Below are 21,945 nucleotides of genomic sequence, written 5' to 3' on the forward strand. Positions count from 1 at the left end.
CTCAGAGCATTCAGGGTTCTAAATACTCCAACAGAATAAATATTTTATCTAGTTAATTTCAAACCACCTTTGCTAAGTGGGCACATGATAGTCTGAATAGCCACATTAGGAATACGGATAATGATGGATTGGATTTACTGAAGATAAAGTGTTAACCAAATCCATCATCATCATCATCATCATCATCATCATCATCATCATCATCATCATCAATACTCTTCACTTGTGAATTACCTCAGATCACTTCCCACACTCCTCACATACAGAGTTCACTTCCTTTTTTTTATATACATTTAGTTAAATGAGCATCATCCATTAAATAGTAACCACAATACAATACATTTTATTACTGCATGAACAATTTGATATTAAGCACATTTACACATGATTACCAGGATTCATTTTAAGATTTCTGCACCTGAACAAAGGGGATTTTTTTTTTATGGAATTTTGATTCTTTTGAGCTGAGAATTTGTACTGGACTTACTAACATCAAAGCAACATTATAACTAATACTGCAAGTCACTTCCCCAAAAACACAGCACAAACTCAATTTTTAAGAAGTAACACCAAACTGTCAAAGGACTCCTTGTGGAGGGACAAGAGCACACTCGAGATTCCGTCGACACTCCATTCAGAACTCTTGACAGTTTCGGGACGGCGAGTGGAGTGAGCCTAGTCTAGGTCCGTTCAGTCATTGCCGTCTCCATGCAGTGGCCCGGCTGCAGCGGTGCAGCGCTCTGAGCTGTGCGCTCCGTCACCTGCAGACAAAGAGAAAAATCTATTAGTCACTTCACACTACTGAATACTTGAGCATAACAAGATATGGACATTACACTGCACTAGCCCTGCAGTATAATTAGAGGTAGCTAATAGTCCACTGAAAAATGACAAGATGCAGGTTTTTTGCCCTTTTGATTAAATGGGTGTGGTTCCATTTACCACAATTCTGTCATACTATAATTTTTGGTAGTATGATGTGATTTAGGTTAAGGTCCAAGGTGTCACACACTGGTGCACCTGAGCCCTCATTTGTGAGTCACCAGGTGGCAGGTGTGGGGGAGTGGCATTTCAAATTACACGATACAGCTTTAAAAACAAATGTTGAACAGGCTGGATGTGTAGCGCAACAGTTAAGGTACAGTCCTCACATGTAAAGGTTGTGGGTTTGAATCTTGTCATATGCCATGAAGTTTATTTTTATTCAGTTTATTGGTATAAATAATTTTCTTTTTATTTCTATTACTCTGTCACATCATTTTAATCACTGTATTTAACTTTTTCAATTCTCTAATTTTTCTTATTTTTTCCCTGCTTTGAATCATTGTTCACGTGATTTTAATTATTGTTATGTAATAATTTTGATTTAATTTCTTCTGTTTTGTCACCTTTTACTTTTGTCCATGTTACTGTGTTCATTATTTGTATTCCTCATTTTGCTGGAATTTTACTTCACTTACAACCCCTTCGTTCGTTTCAATCTTCATCGATGTTATTTTGTCTATACCGCAATTACAATGCACGTTTTAAAGTTTTGTATCACAATTACCATCCAAAGAATCTTGTAATGAAAAATACATTTCTGGCACAAAAAAATTTTTTTTGGCACAACTGCACAGTCAACATGAATAGATTATTTCATCTTTTAATTTACACCACCAAATTGGCATTTCCAAATGTTTGAATATTGTGACAGATAAATAAAAATTATTAAAGTTACATGCAAAATGATTCTAGGTGGAAAAAGAATTACTAGAAGAAAAAAATGAGAGCAATTTTAACAGTTAATATGATTAAAATGATGTGACAATAATGATTGAAGTCATTTCGGTAAAGATCTAAAAATAAATTTCGAAGCACCTGACGAGATTTGAATCCAAAACCTTTTGCGTATGAGAACTGTACCATAATGGTTATACTACATGACTAGCCTGTTGGACATTTCTATTTTTACAGCTGTATGGCATCACATACAATTCCGAATGTCCTTTTGTCAATTGCTTTCAAATGAGCACCCACCAGGTGAATGAATGTACAGTGTGATATTTTGGACTTAACCTTTAACACTAAGAAGTCAATGCCACCAGCGGGCCCCTCCCCTTGTAAGACGCATGCATCATTGACACTTTTGGACAACACTTGTCAAATTATGTCATTTATGTCATTTACATCATTTCTATTTAAAATTAGTGTATTACATAGACTTAATTTGGCTTGTTTGCCAGAAGCCATAAAAACTGAAGCATTACAAAAGCCTAATTTAGAAACTAAGTGAATGAACTGTGGTTGAGAAACACGACTACAGAAATGTGTCAAAAACCTGTAAAATTCAAAAATCAACATTGTAATAGGTTCCTCTTTTGTCTATTACTTTTTTATTTTGGCATCATCATTGCCAGACATGCATTTGTCAAGCAAAGTGCTTAGTGAAATATCACATGAAGTGGTAATTGGGTAGAGATCGTGTGGAGGTAATGGTATAAAAACTAAACCGAAAATATGGAAGTCTTCAGTTGTAAGAGGATGTAATAAATTTTCTGTACACGATAGACAGCAGAGTGAGAATCTGATTCTTTGCACCTGCTAGCTGCTAACACAAAATAAGGAACAGTAGCACAGTTACCTATGCTACACCAGGTTTAAGGTTTCTGGGAAAATGCAGTGTGTGTGTGTGTATGTGTGTGTGTGTGTGTGTGTGTGTGTGTGTGTGAGAGAGAGAGAGAGAGAGAGAGAGAGAGAGAGAGAGATACCACATACATGACACTAGAGTGACCAATTCTAAAATTTTGCTCTAGAAGTTTTGAGTATCACACAGGCATGACATTTTAGATAATTCAGTGACACCTCAGTTATCTGATTTAGTCCCTACCCTCTCCCCATCTTCCACATTCTCCTGCAGCATTAAGTTTCCGAAGCCATACTGTTCACAATTCACTTTTGTACAGGACTCTCCTCTAGGCGAATACCTTCTGAAAAATGAAACTAATAATATGGAGTGTAGGCTACAACCGTATCTCACTACCTTCCCTTCTCAGGCAGAAGGGAAATGGGTTCTCACTTTCACAACATAGATATTCTAATGCAGGGCTAAAGTACGGCTAATATATTCACCACAAAATCAAATGCACTGCTATCCTATAGCAAACAATCTTTTATACAACAAATTACATCACACAATTACACCTTTTAAACAAAGTTCACATTTAAATTGAAATAATTTTTCCAGGCTCATCTACTTTCAAAGCACAGACAAGGAACATGTTGTGTAGCATGAGAGATACTGAAAGGAAAAAGCTACGCACACACAGATCTGGAATGAGATGTGTTTACAAGAGTTAATGGAACAACATTTCACTGAGGCACAATACAGGTGACATCACACAACTGATTATCTTCCAGCAACTTATGGTACTGTTAATTTTCATTCATAGGAATGAATATTGCTGTAGCTATTCAATAACAAATCAGGATGAATAAGTTGGAACAACAAATCTGCATTTGGAAAATCAGGATCAAGGCCCAACTTGGGATGGTGATGAATAGTGTATTGTGGACAGAAATATAACAAATGAAGCTCCCATCACAATCCCCTCAGTCAGTGGTAAGATGGGACAGTGGACAGCCTATGAAAAACTGAACACAGATCAAGCATCGAAACAGACGTTTTACTGAACTGTGAAAAAAGAAACAAAATCAAAAAATAAACAGTCAAATCTCAAGATGTACAACATCAAGGAAGTTTGAACAGCCCTAGTGTCGTGGTTGTGTGGTTACGGCATTGGACTATGAAGCAGGAAATCCGTGTTCAAGTCTACCTCATGCCTCTTGTTTTCCATAAAATTATGAACTGTCCAGCTCGTTGTCAACGTGTTTATTTGCTGTATGCAAATTTGTGTCTGTACCACGGCATGACATCTGTCTGCAACAGAAAGGTGTAAGGAAGGGACTTCAGACATACTACATCCTATTTGCTCTATAGTTCACTCCCGTTTAATTGTTGTTTTCATTTCTGGAGAGATTGTGTGTACAACATACATGTCAATGAATGGATGGAATGTTCACAATTTGGTGTAAGGGGGGGGGGGGCGGCATGAGGGAGATTTGAACACACAATTACTGTTCACTGTGTCTAATTTGCTTCTTTTTTCACAGTTCAGTACACCTCCTTCCTGTTTTCAGTTATTGACAGGCTATTCGCTGGGTCATTTTACCGTAAAACCTGAGGCATGTGCAATGTTTCCCTATGATTCTGTGACACACTTTCAGTCTAGAACCTTTTTCAAAGTAAGTACTTTCATGTGGCTGTTTCAAGTTAAGTTGCACCCGAAAAAATACTTCTAGATATTTTACAGCCCTTAGGCCCCTTACACACATGCGGTTTCTGGCAGCACTGATGAGCACTGCAGCAACAGCGGTCAGCATTCCATAGCGCAAATAGGCAGGGGAAACCGCGCGACCATCTGTGCATGAGCGGCTGCATACTGCTTAAAGCGGCATTTTCACACCTGTTACCTTTCACACATGGCATTTCATTAGCGTACCAGTCGTGGTCACAGCACCACGAGTTTTGATACTGAGAGTTTCATTTATGATGTAGAAATGGGTCCTGCGATTTGGGACTCCAGATGTAGCGAATACGGCAACAGGACTGTGAAATGCAGACCATGGGAAGAATTGCGAGAACTGTTTATTTCAGGATTTGCAAACAAAACAACAGATTCGAAAAATCAAAAAGGGATGTATTTAGAATAATATGTACAATATGTTATATTATTATTATTATTATTATTATTATTATTATTATTATTATTATTATTATTATTATTATTATTATTTCTTTCTTTTCTCAGGCGTTATGTCTGGTCAAAAATGGAAAGTGATGCGGACCTTGATCAAGTGTTGACTTCCTTTTAACTGTACGGTATATGTTACATTGCATTTTGGAACTTTCGGGTAATTGAACATGTATCAATAATTACAGATTTCTGTAGTTGTATATATAAGTTTGGATGTAGCTGTATTGCATTGATGTACTGGTGGATATTGTGTGGTATGACTCCTGTAGTTGATAGTATAATTGCTATAATGTCAACTTTATCCTGATGCCATATGTCCTTGACTTCCTCAGTCAGTTGGATGTGTTTTTCAATTTTTTCTCCTGTTTTCTTTTGTATATTTGTTGTATTGGGTATGGATATTGCGATTATCTGTGTTAATTTCTTCTTTTTATTGGTGAGTATGATGTCAGGTTTGTTATGTAGTGGTGTCTGATCTGTTATAATGGTTCTGTTCCAGTATAATTTGTATTCATTATTCTGCAGTACACTTTGTGGTGCATACTTGTATGTGGGAACGTGTTGTTTTATAAGTTTATGTTGTAAGGCAAGCTGTTGATGTGTTATTTTTGCTACATTGTCATGTCTTCTGGGGTATTCTGTATTTGCTAGTATTGTACATCCGCTTGTTATGTGATCTACTGTTTCTATTTGTTGTTTGCAAAGTCTGCATTTATCTGTTGTGGTATTGGGATCTTTAATAATATGCTTGCTGTAATATCTGGTGTTTATTGTTTGATCCTGTATTGCAAACATGAATCCTTCTGTCTCACTGTATATATTGCCTTTTCTTAGCCATGTGTTGGATGCGTCTTGATCGATGTGTGGCCGTGTTAGATGATACGGGTGCTTGCCATGTAGTGTTTTCTTTTTCCAATTTACTTTCTTCGTATCTGTTGATGTTACGTGTTCTAAAGGGTTGTAGAGATTGCAGTGGTGTAGCCGATGTATTTATATGAGTGATTGCTTTGTGTATTTTGCTAGTTTCTGCTTGTTCTAGAAAGAATTTTCTTAAATTGTCTACCTCTCCATAATGTAGGTTTTTTATATCGATAAATCCCCTTCCTCCTTCCTTTCTGCTTAATGTGAATCTTTCTGTTGCTGAATGTATGGATGTATTCTATATTTGTGGCATTGTGATTGTGTAAGTGTATCGAGTGCTTCTAGGTCTGTGTTACTCCATTTCACTACTCCAAATGAGTAGGTCAATATTGGTATAGCACAAGTATTTATAGCTTTTGTCTTGTTTCTTGCTGTCAATTCTGTTTTCAGTATTTTTGTTAGTCTTTGTCTATATTTTTCTTTCAGTTCTTCTTTAATATTTGTATTATCTATTCCTACTTTTGTCTGTATCCTAGATATTTATAGGCATCTGTTTTTTCCATAATTTCTATGCAGTCGCTGTGGTTATCAAATATGTAATCTTCTTGTTTAGTGTGTTTTCCCCTGACTATGCTATTTTTCTTACATTTGTCTGTTCCAAAAGCCATATTTATATCATTGCTGAATACTTCTGTTATCTTTAGTAATTGGTTGAGTTGTTGATTGGTTGCTGCCAGTAGTTTCAGATCATCCATGTGTAGCAAATGTGTGATGTTGTGTGGGTATGTTCCAGTAATATTATATCCATAATTTCAATATAATGGAAGGAAACATTCCACGTGGGAAAAATTATATATAAAAACAAAGATGAGGTGACTTACCGAACAAAAACGCTGGCAGGTCGATAGACACACAAACAAACACAAACATACACACAAAATTCAAGCTTTCGCAACAAATTGTTGCCTCATCAGGAAAGAGGGAAGGAGAGGGGAAGACGAAAGGAAGTGGGTTTTAAAGGAGAGGGTAAGGAGTCATTCCAATCCCGGGAGCGGAAAGACTTACCTTAGGGGGAAAAAAGGACAGGTATACACTCGCACACACGCACATATCCATCCACACATACAGACACAAGCAGACATATGTCTGCTTGTGTCTGTATGTGTGGATGGATATGTGCGTGTGTGCGAGTGTATACCTGTCCTTTTTTCCCCCTAAGGTAAGTCTTTCCGCTCCCGGGATTGGAATGACTCCTTACCCTCTCCTTTAAAACCCACTTCCTTTCGTCTTCCCCTCTCCTTCCCTCTTTCCTGATGAGGCAACAATTTGTTGCGAAAGCTTGAATTTTGTGTGTATGTTTGTGTTTGTTTGTGTGTCTATCGACCTGCCAGCGTTTTTGTTCGGTAAGTCACCTCATCTTTGTTTTTATATATATCCATAATTTGTATTATTTAGCATGTTGGATAGTGGGTTCAGAGCAAGACAGAACCAGAAAGGACTTAATGAGTCTCCTTAGTATATTCCACGCTTATTCTGTATTGGCTGTGATGTGATATTATTTGAATTTGTTTGGATATTAAGTGTGGTTTTCCAATTTTTCATTACTATGTTTAGGAACTGTATCAATTTAGGATCTACTTTGGATATTTCCAATATTTGTAGTAACCATGAGTGGGGTACACTATCAAAAGCTTTTTGGTAATCAATGTATGCGTAGTGTAGCAACCTTTGTTTAGTTTTAGCTTGATATGTCACCTCTGCATCTATTATCAGTTGCTCTTTACATCCTCATGCTCCTTTGCAACAGCCTTTTTGTTCTTCATTTATAATTTTGTTCTGCATTGTATGTGTCATTAATTTGCGTGTAATGACTGAAGTTAATATTTTGTATATTGTTGGTAGGCATGTTATGGGGCGATATTTAGCTGGGTTTGCTGCGTCTGCTTGATCTTTAGGTTTCAGGTAAGTTATTCCATGTGTAAGGGTATCAGGGAATGTGTATGGGTCTGCAATGTAACTGTTAAATAATTTAGTTAGATGTGAATGTGTTGAGGTGAACTTCTTTAGCCAGAAATTTGCTATTTTATCTTTTCCCGGGGCTTTCCAATTGTGAGTAGAATTAATTGCTTGGGCGACTTCATGTTGCAAAATTATCACTTCAGGCATTTGTGGCATCATCAACAACCGAGCTAGGTTAATAATTGGCTCCTTTTACCGACCTCCCGACTCAGCAGCATTAGTGGCAGAACAACTGAGAGAAAATTTGGAATACATTTCACATAAATTTTCTCAGCATGTTATAGTCTTAGGTGGAGATTTCAATTTACCAGATATTGACTGGGACACTCAGATGTTTAGGACGGGTGGTAGGGACAGAGCATCGAGTGACATTATATTGAGTGCACTATCCGAAAATTACCTCGAGCAATTAAACAGAGAACCAACTCGTGGAGATAACATCTTGGACCTACTGATAACAAACAGACCCGAACTTTTCGACTCTGTATGTACAGAACAGGGAATCAGTGATCATAAGGCCGTTGCAGCATCCCTGAATATGGAAGTTAGTAGGAATATAAAAAAAGGGAGGAAGGTTTATCTGTTTAGCAAGAGTAATAGAAGGCAGATTTCAGACTACCTAACAGATCAAAACGAAAATTTCTGTTCCGACACTGACAATGTCAAGTGTTTATGGAAAAAGTTCAAGGCAATCGTAAAATGTGTTTTAGACAGGTACGTGCCGAGTAAAACTGTGAGGGATGGGAAAAACCCACCGTGGTTCAACAACAAAGTTAGGAAACTACTGCGAAAGCAAAGAGAGCTTCACTGCAAGTTTAAACGCAGCCAAAACCTCTCAGACAAACAGAAGCTAAACGATGTCAAAGTTAGCGTAAGGAGGGCTATGCATGAAAGTAAAATTCTATGTACCGACTTGACAGAAAATCCTAGGAAGTTCTGGTCTTACGTTAAATCAGTAAGTGGCTCAAAACAGCATATCCAGACACTCCGGGATGATGATGGCATTGAAACAGAGGATGACGCGTAAAGCTGAAATACTAAACACCTTTTTCCAAAGCAGTTTCACAGAGGAAGACCGCACTGCAGTTCCTTCTCTAAATCCTCGCACAAACGAAAAAATGGCTGACATCGAAATAAATGTCCAAGGAATTGAAAAGCACCTGGAATCATTCAACAGAGGAAAGTCCACTGGACCTGACGGGATACCAATTCGATTCTACACAGAGTACGCGAAAGAACTTGCCCCCTTTCTAACAGCCGTGTACCGCAAGTCTCTAGAGGTACGGAAGGTTCCAAATGATTGGAAAAGCGCACAGGTAGTCCCAGTCTTCAAGAAGGGTCGTCGAGCAGATGCGCAAAACTATAGACCTATATCTCTGACGTCGATCTGTTGTAGAATTTTAGAACATGTTTTTTGCTCGAGTATCATGTCGATTTTGGAAACCCAGAATCTACTATGTAGGAATCAACATGGATTCCGGAAACAGCGATTGTGTGAGACCCAACTCGCTTTATTTGTCCATGAGACCCAGAAAATATTAGATACAGGCTCCCAGGTAGATGCTATTTTTCTTGACTTCCGGAAGGCGTTCGATACAGTTCCGCACTGTCGCCTGATAAACATTGTAAGTAAGAGCCTACAGAATATCAGACTAGCTGTGTGGCTGGATTGAAGAATTTTTAGCAAACAGAACACAGCATGTTGTTATCAATGGAGAGAAGTCTACAGACGTTAAAGTAACCTCTGGCGTGCCACAGGGGAGTGTTATGGGACCATTGCTTTTCACAATATATATAAATGACCTAGTAGATAGTGTCAGAAGTTCCATGCTGCTTTTCGCGGATGATGCTGTAGTATACAGAGAAGTTGCAGCATTAGAAAATTGTAGCGAAATGCAGGAAGATCTGCAGCGGATAGGCACTTGGTGCAGGGAGTGGCAACTGACCCTTAACATAGACAAATGTAATGTATTGCGAATACATAGAAAGAAGGATCCTTTATTGTATGATTACATGATAGAGGAACAAACAGTGGTTGCAGTTACTTCTGTAAAATATCTGGGAGTATGCGTGCGGAACAGTTTGAAGTGGAATGATCATATAAAATTAATTGTTGGTAAGGCGGGTACCAGGTTGAGATTCATTGGGAGAGTCCTTAGAAAATTTAGTCCATTAACGAAGGAGGTGGCTTACAAAACACTCGTTCGACCTATACTTGAGTATTGCTCATCAGTGTGGGATCTGTACCAGATCGGGTTGACTGAGAAGATACAGAAGATCCAAAGGAGAGCGGCGCGTTTCGTCACAGGGCTATTTGGTAACCATGATAGCGTTACGAAGGTGTTTAACAAACTCAAGTGGCAGACTCTGCAAGAGAGGCGCTCTGCATCACAGTGTAGCTTGCTCGCCAGGTTTCGAGAGGGTGCGTTTCTGGATGAGGTATCGAATATATTGCTTCCCCCTACTTATACCTCCCGAGGAGATCACGAATGTAAAATTAGAGAGATTAGAGCACACACGGAGGCTTTCAGACAGTCGTTCTTCCCGCGAACCATACGCGACTGGAACAGGAAAGGGAGGTAATGACAGTGGCACGTAAAGTGCCCTCCGCCACACACCGTTGGGTGGCTTGCGGAATATAAATGTAGATGTAGATGTATGTGTGTTTCTGCTTGTATCCACCGTGCATGCCTGTTATATTGTACCGGGTTTGACCATATGTTGCTCCAAAAGTGTTCCATGTCTGTTATGTTTGGTGGATTGTCTATTTTAATGTGTATGTTATCTATTGTCTGGTAAAATTTCTTTTGGTTTGTGTTGAATGTTTGGATTTGTTTCCTTCTATTTTCACTTTTTTGTATCTTTTAAGTCGTTTGGCCAATGCTTGTAATTTCTGCTTCTTTTCATCTAATTGCTCTATCACTTCTTGTGAGATTTTACCTAACCTTTTCCGTTTTTTTTCTGATATTTCATTTCTTATAAATTGTGTTAGCTGTCCGATATCTTTTCTCAGTTTTTCTATTCTGATCTGTAGCCTGTGTTGCCATGCTGGTTTTGTGGGTTTCTTCTGTGTGTTGGTTGGTTCTGATCTCTGCCTAGTGTGTATATTTAGTGTAGTGAGTGCTCCTATATAAACCAGTAGTTGTAACGCTTCCATAGTTGTGTTTTCATTTATTTTGTTGTGTATGATTGTGTTGATAGTTTTTATTGTTGTTTCGACTTGTGGGTTATTTGGCGGTCTATGCAAGAATGGTCTAATGTCTGTATTTGTTTCTTTGTATTCTATATATGTTAGCTGAAATTTTTCTTCTATATCTAAGATGTGTGTCACTTCGTGTTCTATTTGTGCTTGTTCTGGTGGCTGTCTTAAGATTTCGTTTTCCTCTGATTGTTCAATTGATGTGTATTGTTCTTGGTTTGTTTGATCTGGGATGTTCGAGTCCATTACTGTATTTTCTTCTTCTTCTGATTGCACATTATTTTGTTCCAGTATTTGTTGTGCTTGTTGTTTGATGTGTTCTAATTCTGACTGGGGTATCCTGTTATTTTTGGTTATTACATGGATCTGATCAGCTAGTCGTTGTTCTGTTAAAAATTTTAATTCTGGGTATCTGGTAATAAATGTTGTGTATACTTGTGATCTGTATCCAGTTGTGTTGGTTCCTAAGTTTGTTGCTTGGTGATAACAGAACATGAGATGTCGGTTAACTTCATCTAACCATCTCATCCACTGTCTGTTTTCCTTCTAGGGTGGTTGCAGAAAGCATATCCTGCAAAACACCTCTGTTTTGGATTTAAATCATTTTCCAGTTGGCTAGCAGTGTCGTTACCATTGTGGGCAGGCATAGGGTTCAAGCGTCGTCCCCGACCATGACGGCACTTGTCCGAGGCTTCTTTAGTTCTGTCCTGAACCAACTAATCACACTAAAAGGGGGGTTAGCCCTATTAGTGGTTTGTTCTTTTCGTCGCCTTTTAGACTGGCAGAACATACCGGAGGCCTATTCTTTTCCCGGGCCTCCACAGGTTTTATTATTATGTACAAATCTTAGAAGTCCTCAGATCGAATTTTGTTCAATTGCCATTTCACTGCACCTTCCTCGCTTGCAAAGAATTCAGCAAATTTATCTCTGATAACAGCGGCTGATTAGTTCCTTGTTCTCGGCATTTGGGCTTCCTCGACTCCATGTAGTCCAGCGATGTTCAGTGCGTCTTTGAATGTATACTCATCTTTACGACGAACGAAATTATGTAATATGCAGCATGCTTTTATAGTTTCCGAGGACAAATCAATTGAAACATTGAGTGGATGATGGAATATTCTCCATTTGTTGCCGAGTATTCCAGATATACACTCTACGAAATGTCCCACTCGTGACAAATGATAATTGTATATCTTTTTGATGGCTGGCAAATTATTTCCACCATTGGGTCTTTGCGTATATTCTGTCAAACTAAAAGCTTCATCACCAATGAATGTAAATGGCAGTGGCTCTCCTCCAGCACATATTGGTGTCAGTCTAGGAATGTTCATTTTGTAGTCTCTTATCCTATTGAATAGCATACTGTTTTTTAAGATCTGTGAATGTGAACTTTGCCATAAGACCTGACATCTATGTAAACAAAATTATAATTTGCATCACCAACTGCTAATAACACAGTTGAGAAAGTGTTTGTAGTTATAGTAGAGTGAGCCACTATACATCAACTATTTGTACTTATCTTAATGTGATGGCTAACCTTTCCTCTGCAGAAATACCGTTTCTCATGCAAGTGTTCTGGCGTGAAATGTGTGTTTTCAGCAAATGTAATAGTTCGTGAAAGGTCAGTACTGACATCCTGAAGTAGTTGAAGAACTTTGACTGTCTTTACATAACTTACGATATACAGTATAAAAGTGTCCGTATATTACACGAGTGGTACACATTGGGTGTTGCCAGTATTTACGTTTACAACGTTCGTGCCTGAATTTTCTTTTTACCAACAAAGCCAAAGCAATTCTTTTTTGTCTGAGTCCATAATATCGACTGGGTGGGATGTACAAGGTTTGAGCAGCGCCAATTACGCGCAGCAGCAGCAGCGCTGCTAAGCAGAGGCGCAGCAGCAGCGCTGCTAAGCCAAGTTAGCAACTGACGTACGTTGCTCAGCAGTGCTGCTGAAAATCGCCCATGTGTAATAGGTCTTATTGTTCCAGTGTTTGATCACCAATTGTGTAGCTGAACTCCTTAATTACTGTGCACCTTTCCATGCCTTCTAGTCTTACAGCTACAGTCCGGTTTCTTGTAGAAATCTTTTATTTCCTGTATCTTATCCTTGCTACCTCCAGATATTTTTTGTGTGTATGGAGAATATGTTATACTTATTTATTTGAGGGTCAATGGCCAGTCCCCATACCAACTGATGCTTCTCTGAAAATCTTGCTCCATTTCACATAATTTTCTGTGATTGGGTCTTTCCCAAACAGAACAATTTAAGCAAACAGTCAAACTTTATTTGCTTTTGCGAAGTGCAGCTGGAGTGAGCCCAAACAAATACTGCTCATCACATATCTCACGAGAAACCCATTGCAGCACAAAGTGTCTGTTTCCTATTACAAACAAAATTACCTTTAAAGCCCACTTTTACATGCCCATTTGATACAGCAGTCCCAGATTAGTTCACTGCGATGTTTATTTTGTTGAAACATATGAACAGGAGCATTAAAACAAGTACTCCAAGAAGTGACTTACCACTGACTGGCCCGTGTCGACTGCTATCGCCCAGTAGCGGCACTGATAAATCACTGCTGGAGAACTACTTACTCTTCGTATTTTATCATTACTATTAATAGGTTTTGGCAAAGTAAATATCGCACTACACCAATTTGGGACTGCTCAATTGAATTTGCAATTAGATCCTACATTAAAAACAATTTTGTTTACAGTGGGAAACAGGTGCTTTCCATCGATATTCCAGCTACACATTGTAAAAACCGAATTGTAAATATCTTCCAAAACAACAGAGAAAATGTGCAAGGCTGGGCTGTCATTTTTTGAGTGTATCAACTGAATGCTCGGACAATAGAGAGTGTCAGAAAATTGGTGGGAAACACTGAAGAGAGACTCAGTTTTTTGGCCAGAGACGAGTGCAGATCTCCGAGTAGTTAGAAGGAATAGAAGCAGTGAACTGCAAAGACCGCTGCACACATACTGTCTGGACTAACAAGACTGCATCTTGTTCAGTACACCACCAGTCGTGTGCCTCGGCGAGCAGCTGGCATTAGTAGCGGACTACAACACTGTTAGAGCAACCTCTACACACAGACGGGCCTCACAACTGGCGGCCCCGAACCTACGTCTCGGCTCCGGTGCCTCGCCTCTCCTCAGGCCCTATTCTCTTCTCTGGCCGGCACCACCATCTCCTGCAGCTCCTGCTCCCAACGACAGCTGCGCTTCCGCTCGCTCACCTGCACCACCGTGCCGCCGCATGTCACCTGCCGCGACCGGTTGGCCAGCTTCTGTCTGTTCATCGGCGGTCCCACGTAGCTCAGCAGCACCGGCAGGAAGATCAGCCCGTGTGCTGCTCCGAACAGCACGATCCCCAGGTACATGCGGAAGTAGAACACCTGAGGGCCAGAATTTTCCACATCACTTCTCTGGAGTTGTGATGAAGTAACTGAATATGACACCACATTACATGAACAACACATCAGAGGTACTGTAAGATGGTGAAATATTGGACACAGGAGTAAATCTTGGCAGGAACAGTATGTCTCTTCTTACGTCAGTGTCTTTAACTGCGAGCTTTTATTTCATGTGAATACGTGTTTTTCTGTATTTACAAGCCTGTTCGAGCATACATTGTTACACTCTGAAGTTGAGACTGGTTTGTAACAGTTTCCACTGCAGTGTACAGTTATTGTTAGTTATCTTATGCAAACACTTTCACTTTCATTATTTTATTAGAAGAGAAAGAAATGTTACACATAATTTCCTTATAATTTACTTCATTAATTGTGAAGGAGGAATTGTGAATGTAGTTTTTCTCTGCATTTCACTTGGACTAAAATTTAGTGAACTATTTACAGATACCTACACATGTTGGAGGAATATCTGAAAAGGCTGCGGACTTTTAAGAGGGGCTCCATGCTCTTCTTTGATGTAGTTACGACCCTCAAAATCTTAAAAAGGCGGTTGTTGCTATATGATCAGTGAAGCTGTCATACAGAAAGGCATCGACCAAAATTAGCATAAACATTGAACATTAGAGAAAAAGCATATGATTAGGAGGTAACAACTGAAGTAACTTGTCAGAATCTTAATAGAAATGGGTGCAAAATAAGTGGAAGCCAAATTTATGTGTTAATATCAAAGCAGCAAATCTGATTATTTCTCCTGAGATTCCAGATGATGCTGTAAACAGGAACCACACTGTCAGAGTGCTGCCGACTCCTAGAGAAGGACAGGTGAAGTTTTTATTCACCGAGAATAAATTTTAGATTCATGATTTATGCTATGAGCATATTGTCATTATTAATAAAATATCTTCTAAAAATGTGCATTAGAGTTGTTCTAAATGAGCAACAAATTTATTTCTGAACATGCGTAAATTATTTTGTAACTATGTTTAAAATATTTTCTAAATATCTATAAAGAATGTATGGATGTGTGTGTTTTTAGAAAGATAGTTTTTGATGACAGTACGCCATTAGAATGAAATAGGGAATTTTATACAGAAATTCAATGAGCATCCAAAATTATCACATAACATATGGGGTGTAACATCGGACACTTATTTGTTAGTATCTGATCACTGAAATATTTTCAGTTCATGTTCTTTGATTATATTCAATGTCATCCCGAAAATCTCAGTTTTCGTTGTGTGAACTTAATATTCTTTGCAAAGCTACATTAAGGAATATTAAAATTCCATCCAACGTTACCCCAACTTATGGGTGTAACACACAAAACTGTACATACTAATAATAATTTATATACTGCACAGCTTTCTATATAAGAAAGAGCACCTATCAACTATCTGAGTGCACAATTGGGTACAGAGGAATAGTCTGCCTTGGGGACACCCAGTACCCGGTTGCTGAATGTGCTCCACAGCACAAGTGCCTGCTACTGCTGCACCGCATGGGCTATTTGGGTCGTCCTACCTTGCACTAGTCTTCCAGAGACGTGAGCTTGTACTCCACCATAGCTTCCCTTCCCATCAACCCTCCTGGAGTTAGCCCCATTAGAATTCTCAAACCTCCCTTTTTTGTTGGCAGAACTATTTTATGAATTATTTAGTCCATTATAAGGGACCTGAGAATAGATCTACTTTTTGGCAAATTTTTAATCTTTTTGTTAAAATCACATCTAATTTTTTTTCTAAATGATCAGACATACAAAGCCACTGTATACTAGAGGTGCACAGCCACTGTTAAGTGTTCAAACGTTAAAAAAATCCTTAGCATTCATCGTCATTGATTTATGCATTGTCTTAGCACGAGTATTTTCTTTCAAAAAAGTAAATAAATAATTTAAGCAATTCCTCTTGCTGTAAAATTCTCTTAAACAATACGTAAACCTAGCTCCTAATAAAATTTCAAGTGCGAGTTTGTAAACTGCTTAAATTATGAAGCAGTAATTTGAAACACCTATTACCAACACTTCTATAGCTACGTAACAGATAGAAATATGGAAGAGTGTATATGGAAATTTATCCAAACATTAGGTTCTTTAACATAAAATGTTTTTGGATTATTACCTCTATCTTATGTAATGTCAGAGCGGGCATCTCATGCCCCTTCTGGTGCTATTTTATGTTATTTTGGATTACTGCCAAATTTCTATGTTTTATTCATAACATATTTCTCTACCTTCTGACACACATTAATGAAATATGTCGTGTAAAACTTTTGTAAATTGATTATTTGCACTTAAAGTCTGTTGTTCACTGTTCATGTAATTCACAGTGTAATTTGCGTATCCCGGATATACTAACCTATAGCTTCTCAGATGTACACTCCAATAGAGGGGCTACAGGTCCTTGATGATACACATTCTCACTGTCTGCACTGGTTGTAAGCAACAGCTTCAGTTCTGCTTCTGCCCGCACGTGCCAGCGCCAATTTTCACAGGTTTATAGTCCGACACAGTTATGCCTATATGGCTCTTCTGGTAATCTTATATTATCACTACATACCCTATTATATGGATTTATGTAACAGAACTATATTCATATTTTGTGATTGTTCTAGTGTCTTTGTTTGTATTTTAGCACCAATGATAAATCTCTTTATCTAGATCTGCAGTGAATTACAGATTCTGTGACTGACTGTTGTCCTTTACATTTTAAAAAGTCAAAAAGTTTTTTTTACAAAATGGACTTTGCTTTTTTCTTCTTTTGGCTGTATTTAAGCTTTCAAAAAATGACTGATTATGTTGAGAAGCAACAGCATTTTACTGCCTGGGAACACGGAGCTTCTACAGTTAAAGTTGTTTCTAGACTTACTTTCTTCACTCAATTCGTTAATTACAAAATCTGCAGAATGTCTATTTCGGTCTTTTGTGGGCATTCATAGACATGCAATCCGTACTTGATAATTCTACAGATAAAACTGACAAGGCACTTATCGTAGAACCAAAAATAGCTATCCACACTTACTGGGGAATGTTTTAAGCATAGTGAAAGTAAGTTAACAGATTTTGTTTTCTGGTCACTACAGTGCAGACTGGCAGCTGCCCAGAATCATAAACTAGAATAAGAGAGCCAGAGGGGAGAGACGGGGTGTGGGGAAACAAGTACCACCTCCCACTTACAGGACAGTCAGCCTACACCTGAGTTCTGTGACAGCAGAACTGGCAAACAGTCATAAGTATTGCCAATTCCTTCTGGTACTGCGAGGGACTAACTGAACTATGTGACTAACCTGGATTATTCTCTTCACTCCTTTCGAAATAGTAAATGAAAACAAGAAACACCCAACACAAAACATTCATTCATTACTGGCTATGACGCAATTTCTTGCTGCGTTTGGCAGTGTTGTAAACATGGTAGTTCAGTTTTTGGATCTGCAGCTCTTGTCCTTTCTTCCGCATTTGCAGTTAAATTATAAGATACGGGTTCTGCCTTTACATAAGAACACATCTTTGTACTCAAACATATTTCAGCACCTCTGTGCCATCATAAGTCGGTTTTCGTTTACTGAAAACATGATTTTACATTACATCGTTTTGCAGGACCAACTGTATGGTATCCTGAACTGATAGCTTGTCACATTCTGTTGTGACCGATCCTCCTCCTCTTGGGTTCCAAGGACATGCACACACATATTATTGTACTTCGTGTAATTTTTTTACATTGTTAATGCCTTTTTACTTCACAAAACACAGGATATGGGCTCCACACACAACATAATGGTCACAGTATGTTGTGTGTGGAACCCATATTCTACAATGGCACTTCAGACCTGACCCCTGCACATATCTGATTCTCAGTTCAGAACACCTACCACCTTAAACTACAAAGTCAAAATCTCCACATTATACCAGCAGACATACATACATACACATTCATTTGTTGAAAGATACATTACGTGTGTATATCATAGAGACCATTCAGCTGTCCAAAATTAGTGTGACACCAGAGCCTCGAGTGCACTGACGTGTCATTCACTTCTTTCTTCAACATTTTCTTACACCATCGTCATTCCAAATTGGTAATGCACATTATCTGGCACAGCCCATCAATCAAAAATTGGTTGCTTTTCCAATATTTATAAGCAGAAAATAAAGCTATTGCGACTTGTTTCTGATAAAATAGTTCATCTGGACCCAATTCGTTATGAAGCAGCATTTATAAGCTGGTTTTGTTTTTGGATTTTGAGACAAAATTAACATTTATCCCAAATGAAATTTTTCTGATCTCTAACTTCTATCTACCTTCTTTAGTTCTTAATAGCACAATATATTGTATTTTCCATTTATCTTTTCTCAGTCCATCTTTATTTCTGTTTTATCGTCTCCAGACTGAAGCTCCCACAATTCTTATCAATGTGCTATTTTTGATCCCCTATCCTTTCCACACCGTCCCTTCATTTTTCTCCCTTCTTATCCTCAAGACTGGTTGGTCCCTTCCAATATGATAGTTCCAAATGATCTGTTCCTTCATTCCAACCTTCCCCAACCTACTAAGCTTTCCTTTCTGAGAAGGAAACAGACAAGTTCTAGAACCTATACGGTAAAGGAAAGCTGGGAAAGATGTAGGAAATCATTGACAATTATGATAAAGAACCTGAAGGAAGTATTTTTAGGAGCCACCAATGTACCAGGACAATCTTCATCTTCACCTTTTTGCATTTTGAAAGGTCTTTGAAGGTACACAGAAACCATTTCCGATTCTGTAAAAGAACAGAGTGAACAGGAGAAGAACTCTGCAGTGCTCTCATGAGTTCATCAAAGGTACTGGAGGGAGGAAAAAACCATTACTTTGGAAAAATTTATCTACGTACCACAGAATTTTCAACGAAATTAAAGACAATTTCAAAGCTCTCTCTTTAAAACTCTTAAGAAGAAATATCACAATCAAAACTGGACAGTTGAACTGGCTTCAAAAGAGCCATCAAACTCCAGAAAATGTACAGGATAGAGGAGAATTATGCCAAGCAATACCACCTCAACTACAAGAGTCATTCAATAATTAAAGAGAAATTGGTCTGCAGGGGGGAAAAAAAAACTGTTAGTAGGGCAAGTTTGGTACTTTTATGGCTTTAAGTTGGCATCACTGTGAGCCCTGATCAGCTGATGTATCAACATTGTTTTCTTTATAACATCAAAAATACATTTCAAGATGGCGAGTCCACTAGAAACATCCACATTAGTTGAAGAACATTCTGTTATTCGTTTTTTACTTGCTGAAGGCGAGAAACCAGTGAACATATACTGTAGAATGTGTAAAGTTTATGATGAAGGTTATATGAATTGTGCAAATTTTTAGAAGTGGGTAGAGGAGGTCAAAAATGGTCACGACTCAGTGGCTGATGAACACCTTTCTGGCCGACTAGTTGCAGTTTCAATCCCTCACTTGAATGTCGAATTGATGACATTATTTGTGTCAACTGCTGTGAGACTGTGGAAATGATAGTTGATAAGGTTCAAGTTAGTACTGGTATAGTACTAACATTATCTGTGACAAACTGAAGTACTGCAAAACATGTACAAGATGGGTCCCAAAGGAGTTGACGTGGTTGAGAGTGTGTACAAAGCTAAAAGATCATTATAAAAGAGAAGGTGATCACTTCCTCAACAAAATTTTAACTTGTGATGAAACTACAGTTCATTGTTATGAACCAGAATCAAAGAGACAAAGCATGGAGCAGAAACACACCCACTCACCTGTCAAGAAAAAATTCAAAATCCAACCATCAGCAGGAAAAGTCATGTTGTTGGTGTTTTGGGATACTGAAGGTCCAGTTTTTTTGTGATTATCTCAAAGAGCAGCACACAATGGACAGCTAAAATACTCGGATTTGCTTTTGAACAAGGTGAAGCCATCCACAAGAGACACAATGTGGATCTCAGAGGAGAGGTGTGATTCTCCAGCAAGACAACACACATCCTTATATTACTCAACTACATTGTGAAACCACCAACACAATGGGCTGGGAAGTACTGCCCTATCCCCCTTACAGTCCTGATTTAGAACCTAGTGATTTCCATTTGTTTGGTGCACTGAGGGAACAGTTTCCAGGGCAACAAGGACATGAAAAAGTTTGTGGGAAATTGGTTCAAACATCAAGATAAAGAGTTCTTTGCAGCCAGAGTAAAAAAGCTTGTAGCCCGTTGGAACAAGTGCATAAATGTTCAAGGGGACTATGTTGGAAAGTAGAAAAAGTATTATTTTGTAAAGATAAACGCTTTTTCTCCAGACCAATTTGTCTCTAATTATTGAATGACAATACTATTCAATAGTAATTTAATCCATTAAAACATATCCCACAGGTTGTATAGAGCACAAACCACATTCATCAGCTGTCACAGGTGTCAATGCACGAGACATAAAATTCTTAGGAAAAAATATAGTTCATACATAAAAAATTTTTTTAAAAAAATCAATGGGAGAACGATGTACTACTTCACCAAAATGGACCAACTCATTCATGTTCCACAGGAGACACTAAAGTGGATGTATATTTGCATAATGTTCAACAAAGGACTATCAGATCCAGTTTTCATTCCATATACCCAAAAATGAGATGTTCTTACGGGTGTGGAACACACCAAAGTATAACGAAAAATATACAACATTTGAATATGATATTCACTTCCCTGACAGGAAAGTCAGTTCAAAGAAGGCAGAGATTCACCACGTTAACAAAAACTGAGGAAGATTTACAAGAAATCAACATCACAGCAGATACACAACTTCATTGTGTAGCATTAGAAACACCTGTATCCAATTTAAAGAAGACACATGCCAAACGTTGGATGGAGCAGCAGGAATCTGCACACTTCTGTATGCATCATCATGCTATGCATTCATTCATATGGATCATAAATTTTATGAAGAAACATTTGTACGTGTTACTTTCAGCATCAGATCTCTACCAACGTGACAATATTCGCTGTATTTCAGCCAGAGAAAATACCAGTTCTATGACCAAATTTTTCCCATTTTTAGTCTAATTAAAGCAGATAGGTATAACAGTTATCACATCCCTGAACAACAAATTTCTCTCTGCAGTATGACTTTACGCAGTTCTTAGACATTTTAATAGTACTCAGGAACACGCCACAGCAGAATAATTACGCTGGTTCCTTTGTGAATACCACAATGCATGTACCAAGTATCTTAATCCATGAAAATATTGCTGACAATGTTACATTATATTACCAGCCTTTGCATTTGTGTATTTCCAAACATGGACGGACTACTGTGTTACACATTTAAACACAACTTGGGCTTACCTGGAAAATCTGAGACTTGGCCAGCGCTAGCACAAGGATCCCTCCAAACTTGGTGAGTGTGATACCAGAGAAGACTGAGCTGCCCATGTTGACCAGAGCATCCGTGACACGGGCAACCCTCGTTTCCTCCACGGAAACTGCAAACGAGTGGACCAGGTGCGAGCAGAACTCCACGGCAATGCCCACAGCCATCACCAGGTTCACCAGGGATACGGCATTAAGCGAAATGCCCCACCAGTACATCAAACCACCAATGTCCGTCACAATCATTACTATCGTCAGAGTTGTCACCAGTGATGAAACCTGCACAGTTTGAATTGACAGCTACTACA

The 21,945-nt window shown here is 38.4% G+C and overlaps 1 protein-coding gene across 2 annotated transcripts in view; it reads right to left on the reverse strand.

Annotated features, from left to right (window-relative positions):
- Nucleotides 1-376: 376 nt before the first annotated feature.
- Nucleotides 377-21,945, reverse strand: part of LOC124552242 (NPC intracellular cholesterol transporter 1-like) — a 59,867-nt gene continuing 38,298 nt past the window's right edge. Inside the window, exons 10-12 of one of the 2 annotated variants that reach the window (XM_047126524.1) lie at nucleotides 21,614-21,916; nucleotides 14,008-14,277; nucleotides 377-761 (exon numbers count right to left, since the gene is read on the reverse strand). In XM_047126524.1, the coding sequence (XP_046982480.1) occupies nucleotides 14,035-14,277; nucleotides 21,614-21,916 (546 nt within the window). In that variant the 3' untranslated portion in view covers nucleotides 377-761; nucleotides 14,008-14,034. The remainder of the gene's footprint in view (nucleotides 762-14,007; nucleotides 14,278-21,613; nucleotides 21,917-21,945) is intronic. The other variant, XM_047126525.1, reaches the window with a different exon arrangement.

Source organism: Schistocerca americana, chromosome 10, assembly GCF_021461395.2.
Source record: "Schistocerca americana isolate TAMUIC-IGC-003095 chromosome 10, iqSchAmer2.1, whole genome shotgun sequence".
NCBI lineage: Eukaryota > Metazoa > Arthropoda > Insecta > Orthoptera > Acrididae > Schistocerca > Schistocerca americana.